Source organism: Carassius gibelio, chromosome A8 (genome assembly GCF_023724105.1).
Source record: "Carassius gibelio isolate Cgi1373 ecotype wild population from Czech Republic chromosome A8, carGib1.2-hapl.c, whole genome shotgun sequence".
NCBI lineage: Eukaryota > Metazoa > Chordata > Actinopteri > Cypriniformes > Cyprinidae > Carassius > Carassius gibelio.
The window spans coordinates 21864189-21885982 of record NC_068378.1 but is presented as its reverse complement, the minus strand read 5'-3'; the positions used below and the strand labels follow the sequence as shown (position 1 = coordinate 21885982).

General features: G+C 35.2%; 1 protein-coding gene across 2 annotated transcripts; it reads right to left on the bottom strand.

Moving 5' to 3' along the window:
- Positions 1-89: 89 nt before the first annotated feature.
- Positions 90-13823, bottom strand: LOC128018878 (calcium-binding protein 2-like). Of its 2 annotated transcripts, none has more exons than XM_052604718.1 (8): positions 13719-13823; positions 10942-10977; positions 10666-10858; positions 7847-7877; positions 7096-7239; positions 6509-6618; positions 6207-6354; positions 90-1898 (listed from the first exon to the last, which is right to left on the bottom strand). In XM_052604718.1, exons 2-8 carry the CDS (start codon positions 10974-10976, stop codon positions 1870-1872), a joined length of 690 nt encoding a protein of 229 aa, XP_052460678.1. In that variant the 5' UTR covers position 10977; positions 13719-13823; the 3' UTR covers positions 90-1869. The 2 variants fall into 2 exon arrangements, with proteins under 2 accessions (XP_052460678.1, XP_052460677.1); XM_052604717.1 differs by lacking the exon at positions 90-1898 and adding an exon at positions 3096-4947.
- Positions 13824-21794: the final 7971 nt, after the last annotated feature.

Here is a 21794-nt window from a genome sequence, read left to right as displayed (position 1 = left end):
TCTTTAGCAGAGGAGAAAATGGCAGAAAGATGAAGAGGCAGAAGAAATGTGTTGCAGACAATGGATGACAATGAGTTAATAAGACGGTATAGATTATATAATAATTTAATATAATATAATTTAATATATAAATTAAAGTAATCACTACATTACGATATTTGGCAACTGGGAACATGCAACAATGCAATAGTGATGATTTGGGTCTGTCACAACCTTCTGTAAGCAGAGTGATCACACAAACAATTACAGCACTTTCAGAACATCTTATTGTGTCACAGTTCATTTAGTTTCCACTGGAGATTCCCACCTTGCAGGCTCTAAAAACTGCATTTATGAATATAGCAGGCTTATAGGTGAACACAAGCAGGGGGAATGAACCGTTAATAGTTTGTCCTATACGCTCCCATGTCTGCTTCTTGTCCCTTGCTGTGTCTGAATTTTCCTTTAAGAATGGCCTTGTGTTCATCCACTAACTGGGCTAACAGTAAACACTGTTCCTCTGTCCAGATTGGCTTTCTCGCTCTTCTTGGCTTTGATTCCATGTTTGATACATTAAAACCAACACTCAAACCGCCACTTACATAGGACGGCAATCACTGTAATTGGAAAGAGTGGAACAATTTTTATCATTCTAAGCCAATCAAATACCTTATAGGAAATTAAAAGCATGGTAAATAAAAAAATAGAATTCATATACACACATATAATGTGTGTGTGTGTGTGTGTGTGTGTGTGTGAGAGAGAGAGAGAGAGAGAACGGTCAAATAGGAAAAATTACGCATGTAAATTTAAAGTGAGGATTAGAATAGACCCTATACTTAAAATCACTCTTTTTTTTCCTTCTTGGACAACCAGCCAATCAGAGTCTTCAAAAGATTGTGTCATACATAGCAACCGGTTCAACCCCGCCTCCTCACTAAGATAAACGTTTTTGTCTTTTCCTTACTCAGAGTTGCTCTCAGATCGGTCCCGAATCGCTTTTAAGCTAAGACTCCTACGTAAAAGTTTTTAAGCTAAATTAAGAGTTTTCTGAGAGGATTCTTAGAATCTTTATGAATGCGGGCCCAGCTCCCTAAAAAGGTGGCTAGGTCAGAGGAGGAGGCTGTGGAGAATACAGTAGGGGAGGGAGTTAGGGTGCCAGTAGAGGATGGGTGCATGGAAGAGACTGTGGAGGACCATAGAGGAAACAGTGGAGAACCCACTGGAAACAGGGAAAAAGAGAGGGTTATGTAGAGCAGCCACCTGTAGGTGTTCCTTTAAGAAGGAGTGGTCAACCCGATCACCATTCATCACAATGGGAACCACCAGCTCTTTTTACTGGTGCTTAGTCTGCAGACAAGATAACTCCTGTGTCCATCAAGGTGTGAGGGACATAAGCAGGGAGGATTTCTAAAATAGCTGCATTAGTGTTAGTGCTTGCTCATTCAAATACCTATGCTGAGAGGGTTTTCTCCATGGTGGGATTAAACAAGACCAAAACCAGGAACAGTTTAGCACTTGATGGAACTGTGAAAAATGGCTGGCCTGGAACCACAGTGATTCAAATGGGAGCCACCAACCCCTGGCCTCAAAACCAGCTACCAACACCTACTATAAACAGCACTGACCATTTTTTCTCTCTCTCTCTCTCTCTCACACACAAATAAATGCTGAATTAAATAAATATTATTTTATTTGTAAGAATATGTGTCATTTATGAGATCAGACACCCGTCCCCATCAAACCCCTGCCGACATCGCGACCGCGGGCAAAATCTCACTCTGAACTCAGTTCAAAACTTGAGAGCCCTGTTATTACGTATTAACTTAATTGACAGGTTTGATGATCCGTGATTGAGCTCTCAGGTAGGAAAAACCATCAAACATCCAGCTATCGGAGAGACAGCATCATGACAAACTCTGAAAGAAAACAGAAGCAAAACTATCAGTTCGTGTAAGTTTAATTGATGTCATTTAGTCTACTAGTTCACTTCGACTACATCTGGGGCAAGTTCAAGCACCGTTTGAATATTAAATATTACAATATCATAGCACCACAGCAGCGATCAGCAATAATGATAAGCCTAATACTCACAATAAAAATAATAAGGTCATATAGATTATAACACAGTCTTGGAGGCAAGAAGTGGATTATTCTGCACCTGAGATGTTTGCAAGGCAAATTTTGGATCACATTAATTAGGAACCTCAGTTTCCACAAATCCCTTCGCTCGATGGGGATGTTCTCTTTTATTCTGGATGGAAAGGGCAGTGACTAACATTGAGCATATTTTGCAGTATTAAACACGTATTATACCGATTTCATCAGGCTCTGAAAATTCTTCAAAAAGAACACAAAGAATGGCCTTCTCATCTGCCATAGTTGCAAGTCTTGAGTCATCATCGTTTAAAAAATGTTTTGCATCATTTTTGTTGGGGCTGAATGCAGCCCTGTTCTCGTGAATGTGAAGGTGTGAGGCTTTTCCCTGAGATCATGTCACTTGAGGGCTTCCGTACCAATCAACAGATACCACGGTATTCGCTTGAAAGTTGTTGTGAAAAGTTTGTTTCAGAAGTTCACATATGTATCAAATTCTTGCACATTTAGCTTGTTTTCTCGAGCTCTAAATGGCTCCCCTGAACTTAATATGTGGAAAATATATAATAGAGATTAAAGATTGTTACCTGACTGAGTGAAGTGAGCAGACGCTTACAGTTTGTTGTTGTGTTGTGATAAACAGATTTCTTCAATTTATAAATGCATTTTAATTAAAAATCAAGAAAACATAATTTTGCTAGTTGTGTCTGTTACTTCTCTGCTGGGGGGTGAATGTCCCCTGTAGGATTTTTTGTGATATTATGTATAAACACACACACACACACACACACATACACACACATACACAGTAACACTAACACTATTGTTTTGGATATTTGTTGTTTTGGGATTACAGACAATATTCAAAAGGAATTGCAAATAGTATTTGCAATTGTGTTTTCTATTTGTGGACCTATATGTTTTGACATAATCCAAAAACAATTGCAAATCGCACATTTGTGTTTCCATTTTCTTTTCCATGTATGTAACATGTCTGCAAAATTTTGAATGGAAATTCCAATTCCAAAATTTCCAATGTCTTATATGTTATGACCCTTTTGTAATAGTAATAGATAATCACCTATTTACTATTCCAACTCTGTGTCCTGAACTTTTGCCAATGTCTGCCAAAGTATTTGTCTTGCTGCTCAAGGAGAGGGCTCCAAGCTCTGCATCAGCCCGAATGATGTAAGGCTGCTATGATTATTTGTAATGGTTCTCTCTCGTGGTGGTTGGATAGGTGGTGCAGTTATTGATAGTGAATTGATTAGTGAATCATTGATTATCTGCGCTTGCTCCTACCATTTTTTTTTAAATAAAACATCACTTTGTAGGCTATTCTTACAGGAAACAGTCCTCATGCTCAGTAAAATGCATTGCATATTTCAGAATCAGAATCGGCTTTATTCGCCAAGTGTGCGCAAAAACACAAGGAATTTGTTGTGGGAAGATTTTGTTACATACATGCATGGATACATATATACATACATATCTGACATGAGAACAGAAACATTTAAATAAGACTTAACAACAATAATAATAATGTGTATGAATCTGGGACCGAAGATTTAGGTACAAATGTGTGCATTATTTATGCGTTATTGTGTATATACAGCTGTATATGTATATATGTATAGAAAATATGCATATGTATTTACATAGTACTTAAGAGAGAGGCAATGATTAGAGATGGAGAATGAATTACATGCATGAATTATAAAATACAGGTAATAATAATAAATGTTAGCTGTTTAAGATAAAGATGGCATGGGGAAAAATATGTTTTATGCCTAGATGTTGTAGTGCACAGAGATCTATCAGAGTCTGTTGCTGTCTTCTTATATCTGATTTGCTGGCTGACCCAAACCAGACAGTTATAAAAGAGCACAGAACTGACTCAATTACAGCTGAGTAAAACTGTGTCATATGCGCCTGTGGCAGGTTTATCTTTTTCAGTTGACGAAGGAAGTACAACCTCTGCTGAGCCTTTTTACTTGACTGTGTATTTTATTGGCAGTCAATGGGACAGTCACAAGCCTCCCGGTTCTCGTCCAAAATATCTTAAATTGTGTTCATAAGACGAACTAAGCTGTTACGGGTTCGGAACAACATGGGTTTAAGTGATTAATGACAAAATTTTATTTTTGGGTTGGAGTAACCCTTTAACATGCGACCTGTATCCGGATGTTGTCCACATACACATTGAAAAGACAAGTGTAAACACACTTCTGATCAGAATGTTATATGATTAGCATGTCCTCGAAATGCCAAAAGACTTATTTAAATATTGCATGGAAAGAGAGATCCGGGGCTTATGGTGGCTGAACAAACTCAGGGTTACAGGATTAGTTTTGAGTTGACAAAACCAAACCAGTCCAATCCAGTTTTGTTGGTACCATAAAGCTGATCATCAACTTTCTCTGTCAACTCAGGTTTGATACTGAGTTAATGGAGCATGTTCACATGATAGTGTGACATCAGTAATGAACAGCCAATGACATGCTTTGAAATTGTGATTCACTTGTCGTGAGAGAGTTGGTGAGATTCACTACCAAAGATGAAAAGTTTGTACAAGTTGAAGAAGTCAAGGTTTCAGTCCACTCCTTGTGAAGCTCTTCCAAGTTCTTGAATGGGCTTTTCCTGGCAATCTTCCCAAGGCTGTGGTCATCCCTGTTGCTTGTGCACTTTTCCTACCTCACTTTTTCCTTCCAGTCAACTTTCTATGAATATATTTTGATACAGCACTCTGTGAACAGCCAGCCCTTTCAGCAATGACCTTCTGTGGCTCACACTCATTGTGGAGGGTGTTGATGATTGTCTTGTGGACAACTGTCAAGTCAGTAGTCTTTCCCATAATTGTGGTTGCATGTTCTAAATTACCAAAAGATACAAATATAGTTTATGAATAAATGTAAAAAATATATTACTAAATAAAATTCTGAAATGAAGCAGAATTCAGAGCATCCTCCTACGAACTGAACATGAGCTGTGATTAAATGTCACTACCAATTTCTTTTTTTTTTATCACTTGGATAGTGAGCACAGTCACATGGACAACACGCCATTCGCATCATTTTTCATCACAAGTTTCTAGTGATTCTCTGATTTTAATTCATCAATATAATTCATTGTGTGATGATGATATTCATGCCATACATTCTTGAATCTATTATATGACTCTTTACCGCTCTGCACCTTGTACTGACTGCAATCACGGCTTTACGTAATTTTTTAGTTTTTTTGCAAAAATTTGCAAATTCCCCATTTTCCTAATAGAAATGATTAACGATGCTTTGTTTTCCACCAGTAGTTGGTCATTGCATACTTTCTGATTATATCAATAAACATCAGCCTCCAGAATGATTGACAGCTGACTGTGCTAGGCATTGGAAATCCAAGTGCAAAAGCAGGACGTGGAGAAAGTAATAGAAATTATGTTATTTTCTATTGCTATACCAAAAAAGGACAGAATCTTAACAAGACATTGGAAATCCAATAGCAAATGGACTTTACTTTCCATTAAAAATTTGGCAGACATGTTACATACACAAAAAAGAAAATGGAAACACAAATGCACAATTTGAAATTGCATTTGGGTTATGTCACAATGTATGCATCCAAAAATAAAAATAAAAACAATTGCAAATACAATGAATATTATTCCATATTGGGATATATGGACAGCTCAGGGTTACGCCAGTATAGCAGTTACCCCTAGAGCAAACTTAACCTGGTTGTAAAAGTGAGGCCTAATAATGAATGTCATTATGAGGGACATATGAATATAAAAAAATTTAGTCAGTCCACTTTTAGTACAAGATTGCTGGTCTCAGTGTGTTCAAATGGGGACACCCTCAGTTTTAAACCTCTTTTTAACCCTCCAGGCTACACAAATTACCCATATATTCTATGAAAAGCAGGTCCCGAGAGCCATTACTTCAAGTGAAAAGAGGGCTGCTGCTGTTTTATCAGCTTGCCACTAGATGGCACTCTAGAGTTTTGTTATTGTCTTGCGTGACTTGTTGTACACAAGTTAAATGGTTATTGTTTTGCGTTTTTGTTTGTTTACTGCTCATTGAGTCGTGTGAACTTTAGCTATGATCTAACTAAAAGCATGCTGCCTTTCTTACCATCAAAGTCCACGTTCCCATCTCCGTTGAGATCGATGTCTGTCAGAATTTCTTCCAGTTCTCCCTTCTTCAGTTTCTCCCCGAGTAGCGTCTTTGTGGACTCCTTCAGCTCCTCAAAGGTGATCCGTCCATCACCGTCACAGTCAAACTAAGAGAGGCACAGAGGAATGCACAATTTTATGAAGAGCTAATATCATTTATGGGTTGGAAAAAGATGCAATGTAACGACGTTTTTTTATGAGGGGTTTTGTTTTCTATTTGATGTTCACTTTAAAGTGTGCTCCGTTTGAGAGCATACACACCTGTTTGAAAGCGCAGTGCAGCTCTCTTAGACCCACCATATGAGCGGTTTCAGCCAGCATCCTGGGCCCCATTAATTCACAGAAATCATCAAAGTCCACATGACCTCCCCCTATAAACACAAACACACCACATACACATTTATCTTTACTTTTAAACTGACATACACTACCGTTTTAAAGTTCGGGATTGGTTCGATTTTTTTATGTTTGTCCCTTATGTTCATCAAATCTGCATTTATTTGATAAAAAATACAGTAAAAACGGTAATATTTTAACAGACTTTAATAGATTTTAAATTTTAAGTAGGCAATACTCCAGTGTTTAGTGTCACAATATTCTTCAGAAATCTTTATAACATGCTGATTTGTTATTGTTTTTTTTCCCCAGGATTCTTTGATTAATAGAATGTTCAATAGAACAGCATTTATATGAAAATAGCAATTTAAATGTCTTTACTGTCACATTTGATCTTTTTAATGCATCCTTGCTGAATAAAAGCATTGCCACTTTTTAAAAGATCTCTCTGAGCTCAAACCATTAAACGGTAGAGTAGGTCAAAAGGTTAGAGTATAAACCGAAACACACACATTTCATTTTTATCTGCTGAATGATCTCAATCAGTTCCATCTCTGTTGGCATGTATCCCATGGTTCTCATACAGTCTGCAACATCTTTGTAGTGCAAATACCCATCCTGGTCATAGTCAAACTCTTTAAATGCTACATGCAGCTCTGAAAAGAGAAGAAAAGAGAAGAAATGTAATCCCACTTTCAACTTTTTCAATTTGCAGTATACAGTCTTTGGCTTAGGTGTTATGAAATGACAACACACACACTTACATATATGGATTTTGTCCCACATTAGCCTTCTTTGATCGATAAAATTTGATTTACTAGTTTTAGTATTTAAAGTGTATTTACATTGTGTGTGTGTGAGTGTTCTGTTGTTAATTATAATGTGCTACTTCTGTTTAATTTATATGTTTATTTTAATGTTAATGAAGTTTCACAATAACACAGATTATGGTTTTAAACTTACTTTAGAACATTAACATTATGCCACATACTGTACCAGTTACGATATATAATCTATAGGACTGCTGGTTTAGGACCAATATAGGACTGTGTATTGACTCACTACTCTGTTATTACTAATGCAGCTTACATCTTCAACCGCTGTATGCCACTAACCATTCATGACAATACCAATCCATTTTTAATCAAATTTATTTGTGTCAGATGTTTTGTCAGTTATTTATCTTATGCTGATTGTGTCTGCAATTGTATTGTGTCTGTCTAGGCTAGTCTCGGATATTAAATATGCATGTTCTGTACATACCATCTAGTTCCTCTGGCAGTAAATCTCTGTCCTGATGAAAGTAAATGGGAGAGAGAGAGTCAGAGAGAGGTAGAAGGACAGAGAGATGAAAAAGCTAAATGACAAAGAGGGAAAAAAAATTGTGACAAAAAAAACTGCTAAATATGGAAATTATTACAGCATGAGAGCTGAAAGTCCTTAGAGACATTGGGCATTTTTAATCACTAATAAGTGATGTTAGCATGCTTATCAAAGCTGCTCAGTGGGACAATGACACATAGAGCTGGGTGGGATTGTATAATTGGATTACACCATAACATGCCCTGCCATGCCTCATGTTAACACTCATACAGCCAAAGAACGGCAGAGAGATTCAGGGGGAAAATAATTAACTCGTTTTACAAACATTAAATGTGTATATGGCTTAGGGGCAATGTGTGTTAAAGGAAAAAGAGAAATAACATTTAGGAAATAAATGGTTTAAAAACTGTTATTAATGCTCTATTTCGAAAAAATATATCCTTGCATAAAGTTCTATTTAGATTCATGCACATATGCATGCTTTAATGTACAATTATACAAATAGACATATATGCAATACAAATAAGGTTGACCAGAATTTTGACTTAATTACAAACAAACATACAGTATGTATCTGCCTGCACTTTCAGGAATAGATGCACTCGGGCATAAACATGCAAATGCATGCACCTAATAATGTTATTATTAGTACACTATTTATCATATTTTTGTCATGTAATTTTTTTTAAGCAAACTTTGCATGTAGCTTCACTGTATAATCTAACAGATTTCGCATAGTCTTTGACATGAAAATAATTTATTGAAAACAAAAAATGGAGCCAATAGTTTCATGAAATTAAATTTCAAGCTGTCTGAAATATCAATTTCAAGCAGCTTTTCTGAATACTCTCCTGTCTTAAAAATCCAATGTTTTTGTTCTCGTAGTAAAAAAGAAAAAGCATATGTCAGTCTTGGCCTTCTTAACTGTATTTCAATTTTGTTTCATATTTATCAGTTTAGTATTTAAGATGTGTTATTTTATTATCTTTCCTACCAGTGTTTCTGTGTCAGATTGGTCTGAATTTTTAATCAAATCATCGTAATTATTCTATAGCACCATAAATAATCTTTAAATTGCTTACATATGAAGTTTTTTAGCATCAAAACAAATGACACTCGTCAACTTTAATTTCACCCAACGACACTGTTCCTGCACTTGGCCAACTTGATAACCTCGTAACTTCAGTGTTAATCCAATGTGGAATGGGAATGTATAATAAACTTTTACTAATTGATTTGTAAAGCTGGTGCCCAAGGGCATCGCTGTCCTTCAAATGTTTCATTCACTGCATGCTTTGGACTTTTGACCTCCAAATTCCCCAAAACACATATTTATTATTAAAAATAATGCATTACTCATAGACTTCTCTGGCAGAGGTTGCAGTTATGCAACAGTGAGTTGCTTCAGGCTATTTACCCTTGGATATATGCTAATAGGGTCCCTTGTCTATCTGTTTTTATTTCATTCATTCTTCCAGTTCTGTTGAGCAGAAGCCATGGATCTTTAAGCTGTGCATTCTTTGGTTTGTCTTGTTTGTCTCTTAGACTCTATCCATTATCTCTGTCTTACTATTCTACAGCGTCTCCATCTTCTTGGTTTCGCTTGCTCGCTGGCTCTCTCTGCTCTCCAGACGTACTCTTGAAAATATAATCAAGGGCGTCTGAGTTTAAATGACTATGATTCAGAGACTTGTGACAGATTCTTAGCATCGTTTTTAAAAACAGAAGCAAGATGCTAGCTTAGGGCTGAGCTTCAGTGTACCAAAATAATTTTTTGACTTGGCACTTGTTACTGACCTGATTGAGGAGGAAGGTAGTGTGTTGACAGACAGCAGTATTTTCTCAATCAAACAAACAGGCTAACATTAGGCACCTATAAATGGGTCACCTGTCTAAAAACATCTCAGACTAGTCTAAGCTAGTTTGCTGGTTTTAGTTAATCTCTCTGGCTGGTTTTAGAGTGATTTTGGGCACTTTTCAGCTCGGTCAGCCTGACTGATCGCCCCACTAAACCAGCTGTACATCTTGGTTTAGATGGGAGACCATCTAAAGCCAGCTAAGACCTGCTTAGAGTGGATATTAATTTATTTATTTATTTTTCAGTAATGTGGTGATACTGTCCAGTGATAAATAAGATTGTAAATACAATAATGCAGAATCAGTCTTGTTATTGCAAACTAAAACTATGATTTTATTTATTTATTTATTTATTTACAATTGAACTAAAATAAAATACTAGATGTGATATTGTAATATATTATAATTTAATATGAAATATGCTATTATAAATATTAGATGAAAAACTGTAATGTAAACGAAAATAAGAGATGTTATTTAAATGAAAATAAGAGATGTTATTTAAAGATTTTTTAAATAACTCAAATTAAAAGTAAAAAATAAAAATAAAAAAATAAATAGAAATATTCAAAAAAATATAAAGTTATAAAAATGGGAAAACAACAAAAAATTACTAAAACTTCAACAAAAATGAATATATATATATATATATATATATATATATATATATATATATATATATATAATTTATAATTAAACAATACTGTAATATTAAATTATTGCAATAATTTAAATGTTGCATCAAGGTACACTGAAAAATAGCATGTTATATTATGTTTTATTAGTTATCACCTGTTCAAAATTATTGTAGTAATTTAAATGGAGATCACTCAAAAAAAGAAAGAAAACAAAAACAAAAACAAAAACAGCAAGAATACATCGTGAGATCTACTCTAGTTCACCTGTCCAAAGAGAGCATTGAGGTACTGTGTATATGCTGCAGCGATAGCTGAGTTCTGGCTGAAAGATCTACTGCCGCGCCGTCCTTGACTGCCAGATGAATCCCTGTGACCTGAGTTTTTCGAGTCTTTGGAGGAGCTTCGAAGAGCAGAGCGTGGAGGATGAGCATCTAATGTGGATGTATGACCTGAGGAGCTGTTAGTGAAAAAGAAGAGCTGAACTGACCACACTGCACTGCATCTCAATCGATGCAAGTATTGATTTAGAGCCACCCATACCTTTCTTTTGAAGAAGTTTTACTCCTCTGAGACATGCTAGTAGATAATGAGAAGGAGAAAGGGAAGATTTTATATGTTCAGAGAAGTTTACTCATGTCATTCTTTCTCATTTCGTATGCCAGTTCGTCCACATTGACATTGTAGTTACATCATTTTTTATTAAACATTCATGCAACCATGCCCAATCCATCGAAGTTCACATGTATAAAACATAACATCAGTTGTCTGGCCAAGTTACTGCAACCTGTTTTACCCTAGATTTCAGTAGTTAGGCAGAAGGCTGATTCCAATGGAGAAAATGCCTACTGGGTCACTTCCTGGCATTATAATAGTCAGAAAGATCATAGGCTGGAATTACAATGATCATTTCAAATGGCAACAGTTTGATGCTATTGTTTTCCCTTTGTAGAAAGGTTTCTGTTTGAAGAGAAGGACACACGGCGTAATCAAACGCACACTAGCGGCAGATCCAAGAGGACGGACTGTTCCTCCGAGCACTGAATTAGATTACAATGGAGGCCGACAGGCTCACAGACAGCCTATAAATTACAATCAACAGTTTAATATGCCCAAGCAAAGCAGGGAACCTCTGTCTGTCCTCTGCCCATCAAACAAGTCATTAGAACCCAAATTGTCAATGGCTCCTCGCAAGAAACACGCATTAATTCAAAATGAGCAAATCATTTACAAAAAAAAAAACAAAAAACATTTATTTCTGAAGGCCTTCGTGTTTTGATTCTATATAAATCTGTTGTGCTCCATTCATTGGTTTTGGATTTTTTTTTTTTTTTAAATTTAAATAGAAAAGAAAATACCAAAATACCTTAATAGTTTTTCTTAGACTTCAACAAAAGTCTTCTTGCACTGTCAAACTACTTAAATATTTGTGTTTATGAATATTTGTTCATGTATAAATTTCAATAAATGTCAAAATATGTTGTTTCTATGTATATATAGCGCCACAAATGCATTGTTTGTCTTGCTAAAAAATAAAGCAATTGTTTTGTTCAACATGGACTTTTTCTCAGGAGAAGTTTTAAATGAATGTAAGCTAAATATAAAATATTATCTCATGTCCACATATTTATTTATTTGTTTATGTCTTTTAAAAGAGATAAGTTAAGTTTTCTTTTTTTCTTTTGGAAACCAACCCTCTAGGTTGATACAAATCATATTTGTAGTGAACTGAAAAGGGTGGCTTTTATAAATCAGTATGTTGACTCAAATCTGAAGAAATTTTGTTAAATAAATGCTTACTTCAGAAAATTTCTAATTACGTTTGAGTCTTTAAGGCATATAGTCACAGCAAACTGATTATGCATATTTAAAATGAGATGAAACATACTAAAACACAGTACGTGGGCTCCGTCTGCTCTGGGTAATTTGCTGAATTTATTTCAGTGCACTAGTGACTCTCACCGAGAGGAAGAACCTGCCTCACTAATCTACAAGAGTTATTAAACTAAGTGACCAATTGCTGTCAATCAGCACGTCGACACAAGCAATTTCGTCTCCTAATTCCTCTAATTGGAATAATTTAACAGAGAGTGTGGGGATAATTCTAGGACAAACTAATCGTCAAAGAGAGCCAAAGTTGTGCTGGGGCGAAGAAGGCAAGGCTGCTCCATTTTTCTATCTAGTTATAAGATACCGAACCTTTTTGATGTGAATTGTGATACATGATTATTGGTTTGCTGGAATGCTGAAAACGGTGACATTCTTTTCAACTATTTTTTTTTTATTTTTTTTTTATGGAAGCCACCTTTCAGAGCCGGCCTTCCAAAAATAACTCCATCTGACAGATGCAGATTAGATTGAACATTGACCTGCTTCAGAGATAGAAATCTTTTGCACCCTGAAAGACTCAATCACATTGAGATATCTGTCCTAGCCAAGGGCATCAGATACAGGCTTTCAAATGGCTTTGTCTTACTGTTTGAAAGCTGAATTAAACAGAAGTGTTGATGATGTTAGACCTTTGATAAACTTTAAACTTTTTAATGTCAAAAATCTAATTGATTTCAGTTATTTGTATAGTACTTTTCCATACTGTACTGTATATAAGATTTTCTTCTTCCTGTCCTGTTCGTTCATGTATGTAATGAATGAATGAATGTATTAAGTTATGTATGACTTGTGCAATAAACTAAACTATTTATTTTGTTACTAAAGCAGGCAGTTGCGAGGAAAACACCCATCGAAACTTGAAACAGATTGCAAGAACTTTCCTGGGTTACATCGGAAAACAAGCCACAGAACAAAACATGGACCGCTCAGACTGACATGATCGATCCCCATTACAGATTTTGTGTCATGGCACTGAAATGAGGCCGGCTCCCTCCTTTGCAATTACGGCTATGCAGTGATGGGATTTATCTTTCTCCGCCTGGCAGACACACTGACAATCCACTATCAGCTGCTGTGTTTAGAGTAGCTGCTAATTACATCTAGACAAACTTTACATCTGATTGACTGCATTCAAAGGCTCATCACTTCTCTATGGCTGTCATTCATGTCCTTAATATCACTTGCAATTATTTTCTGCATATGTTTCAGTAACTACGGTCTGACTGCTTCTCTTCCTCTCAGTTTCTGTTCTAATATAGCAAAGCTTTAGATAAAGATTGCCGCTTTGACTGTCATCATGTGCCTGATATGCTACTGTTGAAAATGCTTTGTTGTTGATATTTGGAGTTAATTGGGCACGTTTGCTACCGCAAAAGAGCTTTATACGAGGGAGAATTTAAAATCTAAACTACATAATCTTTTCATCTTACCTTCAGAAAAATGATCCAATCCAGAACCACTTGAGTCGGTCTTTTAAATCAATTCCTCCTCGTGTGAGAGAATGTGTGGATTGACTGGAGAAAGTGACCCTTCACCCTCCTTTGATAATCTGAGTAGGTGATAATCTGTCTAAATATGTTTGGATTAGCATGTGAGATGAGCGTGTTGATGATGTTTAAGACGTGCGAGTATTCCTGTGAATGTGACTGTCTGGAACAGACACATTACTCTGCATTTATCTGTGATTGCACGGCATAAAAAGTTCAGCTGTTGCCTTATATGTTTAAGTATAATCATATTGGCTGTATCATTTCAATTGACATTATATTAAACAGACTTAAAAAATGTAGCTGAATCTTGCATAATTTACCATACCAGTATGGATATAAAACAACAGGGGTTAGTTGTCACAAAGGGTTATGTCATACACATTTCTATGTAAAAAGTCAGAGGTCATACATTTGTTTTATTTTATATCTAATATTATTTTTTTATTTTTTAAAGTTTATTATGTATAGTAGTTGTTCATATTTTGATTTAGCTTTTTATTTTCAGCGTTCATTTTCATTTTGGTCTTTTTTATGTGCTTTTGTCATTTTCGATATATATTTCTGTTTAGATTTAATTTCAATTTTACCTTTTTTTCAGCTAGTTGACGAGGCGAAATTTTTTATATTATTTCTGCTTTATTTGAATTAATGAAAACTAATTTGAATATTTTGTTAACAATAGCAACAGTATTTGTAATAACTGTCTCTTGTTTTCTTATCATTTTTAGTAAGTTTTTTTTTGCCACCATGGTGATCTGTTATTCACATATTCTTATTCTATATATATATATATATATATATATATATATATATATATATATATATATATATATATATATATATATATATATATATATATATATATATATACAAAGTATATAAGCTCAATATCTCAAAACTTCTCAGAATGCAGATGGAACCTTGTAATTCTAAGGTGGCTTTTTGTCTAAATGTCAAGTCTTACGTAATGTTTTCTGAATTTGTTTTTCATAATTGTTTTACGGTTTTTATAAGCCTATAAAGGGCTGGTCCCATTGTGAAAGTTTACAGCATATAGTGTGACAACATTGCCAGCTATTGGGGCATGTTGTCACAAAAGATCAATGGTGTTAAATTAACTGTTTTCTTTTTCCTGGCCAATGATAGTGATGATCAATAGCCTTTTTGTAGCCAAGAATTTAATGTATGCGTCTATACGGAAATTGATCTTGGGTAAAAAGTGTGATGGCTAGCTCTGGTCTCCCCTTTGCATTGTGTCTGTGAACTGATTCAGTATTTGACCCAGTCAGCCGGAGATCAGATTGATTCTAACTTTGTTCATAAAGTGTGAACAGACTCGGAACACAGCAGTGACAGCTGATTGCAAGGTTCATGAATGTAATTACAGCTCCAAACTGTGACATAAATAAGCTCAAACTTTTGCACATAATAAGGTCCTAATGAACGGCTGTCATTAAGACAAAGATCTGGATCATGTATTTATAGGAACTGTTTGGCCACATCATTGCATGGACTTTTAATTAAACCAGAGAGCTTAACCCTAGGGCAGAGTCTCATATTGTTACCAGTCTATGTATCGAAGATAATCATTAAACATTTTAATTAAGATTAAAAAAAAATAATAATTGTATTACAACCGGGGTAAATTTAAAGTCCATAATAAGGCTTTATAATAAAAAGTTGCATAAATTCAAATTCATGCTTGCAGCTAAATAAAAGAACACAAACACCTCTTCTGTGTGTTTCTTTAGCTCCAAGGCTAGGAAAGGGCTACGAGAATGTTTACAAAATATGTGAATGCATGCAAAGTAATGTGCTCTATAGCCTACTGTATGTTATGCATAATTCCCTTCAGCATACTTATGCCAGATGGTTTTAATGTATTCAAGACTCTTAGAAAAGGTCATTGGTTCACATTATTTCAATATTATGCATGCTTACACAATGCCAACCATTTTCAAAAGCTTATGTACTTCTGTTATGATATATCATAAGTTATAATTAGCATAAGAAAGCAATTCATGGTGTCTTAGTAAATTAGCTTTCTCAGACATCGATTGCAAACGAGTCAGAATGCTGTCTGTCAACGTTCAGGCCTGAAACAAGAGAGCAAGAGTCATTATTGAAGTTTTCTTGGCCTCCTTTCTTGCCTGCTGTCCTTCATGGCATTTGTCAAAAGAAAGAGGTTCACCTTTTTTTCAATTTTCTCTCCTAATCGCTTGGTGAATGTTGAGGTGAGCGTGCTGGCTGGGATATGCCGTCATAGTCTATCATGCTCGATTATGCTTACTGTGCTTTAAAAAGGGCTGATTTTGCATTGCAAATCTCCCTCGCAACTTTTTTTCTTTCTTTCTCTGAAACAACCAAAAGGCAAGTCAAGCAATAATGTTATTCTAGTGTGAGCTCCCAATAGACATGGACCATTTAAAACTGAGAAACATAACCAGAGTCAGCGAATTAAACTCCTGCTGCCAATGCCAATACATAAACTCCATATTCAGTGAAATGACAGTGTACAGTTAAGTGGGTCTGAGAATGTGTGGCATGTGGATTCATTCTGCAAACATTGCATACAAGAAATAGCAAAATTGACACTGTGCAGTACGTGAGAATATTTAAATTTCAGCGTGCAGTGGGTAGCAGTGTTTTCATCCCTGCGGGCTGGGGGTAATGCATGGTATATTTTTGAACAGGGACTGTTATAGGTTAGAATTTAGGTGTGATGTTCCGGAACGACTAATGATTCTGCATGAGCACATAATGGGAGCATTCTGCTTCTTTAAACATGGCTTTCAAATTGCTAGATACATCAAAAGATACAATGTCTCAAGCTGGTAGTGCGTCGACTTCACACTGGGAGGGATGCATGAATAGATCCAGCACTCGCACACACAAACAGACCACTGTCATACACATTGTATTATTTCTCTAATTATGTGACAGTGCAGACTGGAGTAATGTCTTCTGAATATGTATCTTGGCCATCACAGGACTAAATTACATTTTAAAATATATTAAAACAGAAAACACAATATTTCACAATATTACTGTTTTTACTCAATATTATACTATATTTACTTTCTCACATGTCCCTTACAAAAGCATACTGGGAAAATACTGTGGACGAATGTTGGTGATATCAGATACTGTAGTGATACAGTAAATACCATGATAATGAATGATTACCATTTTTATATATTTTTTCTATTGGCTAATATTTCATTGTGCATGATCATTTTCTCTTCTTTTTTTATTTAGATTGACTTTGCTGTCATGTAACGCTCAACTAAACTTAATCGTAAATCACCAAAAAGTTAATAATAAGTAGTAACACTGTTAAATGTAATCTTTAGCAGCTCTTAAAATTTTTTTTATTCTTGTTATACTGTACATTATAATGTTGTGATTCCTGAATGAATTTCTAGTATTTAAAACAACTGATTTTAATTTTAAGTATTGTGAAGTAATGTGGAATTTTAAGCTGTTTATCGATTCTCTACCATTAAAATGACATGAAAATAATTACAGGCTTATCAGTATGAGCCAGAATTTTGATATAAGTGCATTGGTATATTAAATAGTGATTCAAGGTATTAAAAACTAGAATATTTTTGTAATTGTCTCCTTAATGACTGCCTGAATTCTACTGTTCTAGTTCTTGCACACATTCTCACATTTCCATCCAGTTGTTGTTGTTTTTGCGTAAGTAATTTTTTTTTTTTTTTGTGAACCTGTTGGTAGCATTGATTTATGTCTCTATTTATGTTATTAATTTTTATCCCTCTTTCCTTCCCTCCTCTTGTCTTTTTCTCTTAATATTTGCATTTTTATCTTTTCTTTATACAACAGTAACCTTCAAGTCCATTCTACTGTCTTGCCCTAGAGGTAATATCTGGCATGCTTCATTTCTCGATATACTCCTTTATGTTGAATAGGGCTAACCTGTACACTGTATGTCTACATACTGTATGCATTTTTCTCTATGGTTTGTATATATATATATATATATATATATATTATAAAGAAGGGGAATTATGCTATCAATCATAGACATGTCAGTTTCTCCAGCAAAACTAACATGACATGTCAACAATATGAAAAGCAAGGCCCCATTAGGGAGTAACAGGAGGAGAATGAAGGAATAATAAGTGAAAACAAGAGAAGGACAAAAGGTTTGAAAAGAGGATGGTGTATAAGAGAGAGAAAATTCAGCAAGGGGGAGAGGGTAAAGATGAAGAGGAGAGATAAATTGGGTCATTTGGAAATGTGAAGTGGCTGAGTTGGCACCAAGCTGTGAGTGCTGTGCTTGGTTAGTCCCCAGCTCAGGATTATCCTTGGAGAAGGACTAATTTAAACCCCTGAGAGAAGAGTTCACAGACAGACAGACAGACAGAGTATGCATTGTGATAAATACTGCATAACTGCACACAGCTACGTGAGACTTACGTAACTTCAAAGCCGTGAAAGAAACTTGCTGCTCTGTGATTTATTTTCCTCGACCCTGAAAATATCTTCCAAATTCTGGATGAATGAATCTGTCCAAATAATACATTATTATAAAAACATGTTCTATTAAAAAAATGATAGGTTTGTTCTTTGTAAATACAGACTTGCAGCATCTTCAAGAATTAATCAATTGCCGTCTGTCTGAATGAATAAACTCTTTTTTTCATTGCATTAGTCTTGTTTTCTTACTCTTCATTTGAAAAAGTTACATTGACCAATTTAATATTTATAATTGTTTAACTGCCATACTGTTAAAATCAGTACGGCAGTAGAGTTGTTATGATGTTTGATTTTTTTTTTTTAATCTTTGTGAATGATTCACCTATTCACTCATAATACTCACTCACTAGTTGCCAACTGCTAGTATAATACTGATCCATGAATCAGTCCAAATGATAAAAGGGTAGAATGGGTTGATTGAAAGCATGGATTAATTCTATATATACACACACACACACACACACACACACACACATACAGAAGTATTCCATGAATAGTCTCTAATTTCTCAAAAGTTCATAAAACTACATGCAAAATGTTTATTATGAAAAAATAAATGTTATCTAATATTAGTTACATCAAATATTGCCATATACCTCACAGCCACATAGTACAAACCCTTAAAAACCAAATCATGGCTTGACCGTTCTATTACAACCCTTCTTTGAAGTTTTTCAACAAACCACTTATGCTTCCATTTGAAAATGCTGTTGATGAGTTCTGACTGTTGTTGCATCCCACATAGCGCTTTCAGCTTTTCAGAGAGTGGCGCTGGTGTGTTTAGTGAGGCATTTGGGTGACTGGAATCTAGCTCATCTCCCCCACAACTGAACAGAAAAGTCATATGACTTGAACTGAGGAGAGAGAGAATTTGGCACAGCAGCGCTTACTGGCTGTCAGGACTACAGATGAGACTGGCAGAGGGCTAATAGGACCTGCCTGTCTATTATGGAAGAGAAAAAGAGCAAAACGGAGAGAGCGGACATTCGAAGTCTCAAATGGACAGGGACTGTGACGTGTTATCAGTATGTGAAGGTGAATGATGACAGAGGTGGATACCTCAAGATGAAAAACGGAAAACTAATGGGACAGTGCAGGTGTGAACTAAGCACAACATCATTTACACAGCGCTCTCTGTTTTCAGAAAATACTCTGTTTTGAGATTTTAAAACCTAAACAAGTAGTTGCCTGTGAACAAAATCACTAGGATGAATCAAAACCACTGCTACTAGCTATTAAGCCTTTTCTAGAATGTGTAATAATTGGGTTATTAAAAAATGAACAGGCTATTAGTCATGACACTCAAGAATGTTAGAGCGGAATCGTTTTTTCTTGGAATAAAAGATTTGATCCTTTTTTTAGGATCAACTACCCAAGAAGAGAACAGGCAAGCTGCACGTTTGAGGACAGAGACATATGTGCAAGGGCAAGAACATCCATCTATTCCCAGTGTATTTAGAGAGCCGAGAGATAAATATATCTGTGTGAGAACCTTTTTCAGTTTGTGCATTTAAATCAAGGTGAATTCTTTCGGTGTACCATGCTAGGGTAGAGACTAGGTCGGCCAAAGCATTTGTAATGGAGGATGACAGGTTATTTGTACTGGTTTAACAGCCACTGATTATTACTTTCTAAAAAGTGAGGGAGAGCCATCGAACCATCTCTATGTTTATGCGTATATGGCTCTATCTAGCATGCTCACGAATACTGATGAATATGCATCATCATCATTGATATGAATATGCAGAATATAAAAGACAAGCAGATAAATATATTTTAAATGAGAGGCAACCGCTTTGCTTGAGCAGGCCCATCCTTCATTGTGTTTGTTTTATGTCAGGCAGCATAAATAGATTTTCATACATAATTTATTATTAACACACTGTATTATTTTGTATTTATGTACGTGCATTTCTCAGTGCAGTGTGGGATTTTAGCTATGAGTCATACTTTTGCTAGGGATTTTAGAAATACATCTGAATGCTGTGTGGTTCCTGTGCCATGAGACGTAGCCTATTGCACAATTATACTAAAATTATGACGGTTGACCTTTATATGACAAGGTGACCTTCAGCTCACCACTTTCATCTCAAAAGCAGGATTGAATGTTTTTCTAATAGCTAATTATTTTTGCACACGCATTAATGATTTGATTTTAGCTGAGCACTAATTAGCGACTATGCCAAAAGTGAAAAACGAAGGTTTAACCAGTGTTTTTTTGCAGAATAACCAGGTTTTATTATTATTCTTTTTTTTGGTGTAGCATCGTCTCTCATTGTCCCTCTCTTCCTCTGTGAGTTTGTCTTTCGAGGTATACAGAACCCTACAAAGTTCATTTTTGCACCTCAGCAGGATTCCTACTAAACTGAGCCAAGATATGCCACATCTGGGACTAAAATAAATTTGTAATTCACACTCTCTATCTTTACTAAAGACACATGCAAGCGTATTATGAAACACCATATTAAGTCTATTAATAACCCCCCCTTTTTGGAACCATATTTGTATATTCAGAATCTCAAATAACAAAAAAAAAAGACCAGTTGTGAAATGAATGGTTAAACACAGTGATACAGTAAAATGATTTATCAAATAAAACACTTTATGTTTTGTGTAGAAAGTGAGCTTACTTTGTGACAACAGGAATATTTTAAAACTGAGAATGATTTTCATGACATACATTTTTTTGACAGAACTCCTGAGAAGGCAGAACAGTAAATTATGAGTATATCTCTAGCATATCTCAGCACCAACTGGTCACGTACAAGCTCCCATGATGCATTTTTTTTGTATCCATTGTTTCCACAGCCAATGCAGCAGTAAAGCTTTGATGACGGAGGGTTTTGTGCAGTTTTTTTTTTTTTTTTTTAGACTAGATACTTTTTTCCTGACTAAACATCTTTCTCCTCTTTCTTTAACAGCATACAGAATGTTTTGATGATGTAGACCTAAACTGGGTTAATGATTAATTCTTAATATGAAATATCAGAAATATGAATAATAATTTTGAATGTTGGTTTTTAAATACCTAGTTCAAAATTGTCTGAAATTAGAATAGATTTTGTGTGTGTGTGAATTTTATCCTGCAGGCTAAAATGTATGATATAATAATTTAAAATCTAATAATAAAATAATTTATGTAATAATGTTAACAAGTAAACACGGTGAAATCACAATGAAAAACATAGGCTACATGTCATTAAATATTTTGTGTTTCATAATCGATTTACCGCTAGCATTTAATAAGCTATCAAAACTGCAGGTTCGAACAGATTCTGAATCATTTCGATTCGTTTGAACAAACCATTTAGTCCTATTTTCTGAACTGGGTCAACCAATTCACCTTAAAAAAATTGATTCAAAAGAATGACTCGTTCACGAAGCGAATCAACGCCACAGGAGAGCCAGTGCAGGATTTTCGGCGAATAGCTTACATTTTAATTTGTTCCTTACACAAAGCTACCACGAGGCTTCTGGAGACTTGGAATATTGTGCATGAGTCGTATGGAC

Bases quoted from the DNA above. Each gene is read 5' to 3' on its own strand.
- LOC128018878 (XM_052604717.1), bottom strand. From the start codon at position 10,976: ATGTCTCAGAGGAGTAAAACTTCTTCAAAAGAAAG. The intron at 6,619-7,095 runs GTGTGTGTTTCG...TTGTGTTTATAG, and splicing joins TCAGCAGATAAAAATGAAAT to GGGGAGGTCATGTGGACTTT. The intron at 6,355-6,508 runs GTGTGTATGCTC...TGCCTCTCTTAG, and splicing joins TGCACTGCGCTTTCAAACAG to TTTGACTGTGACGGTGATGG.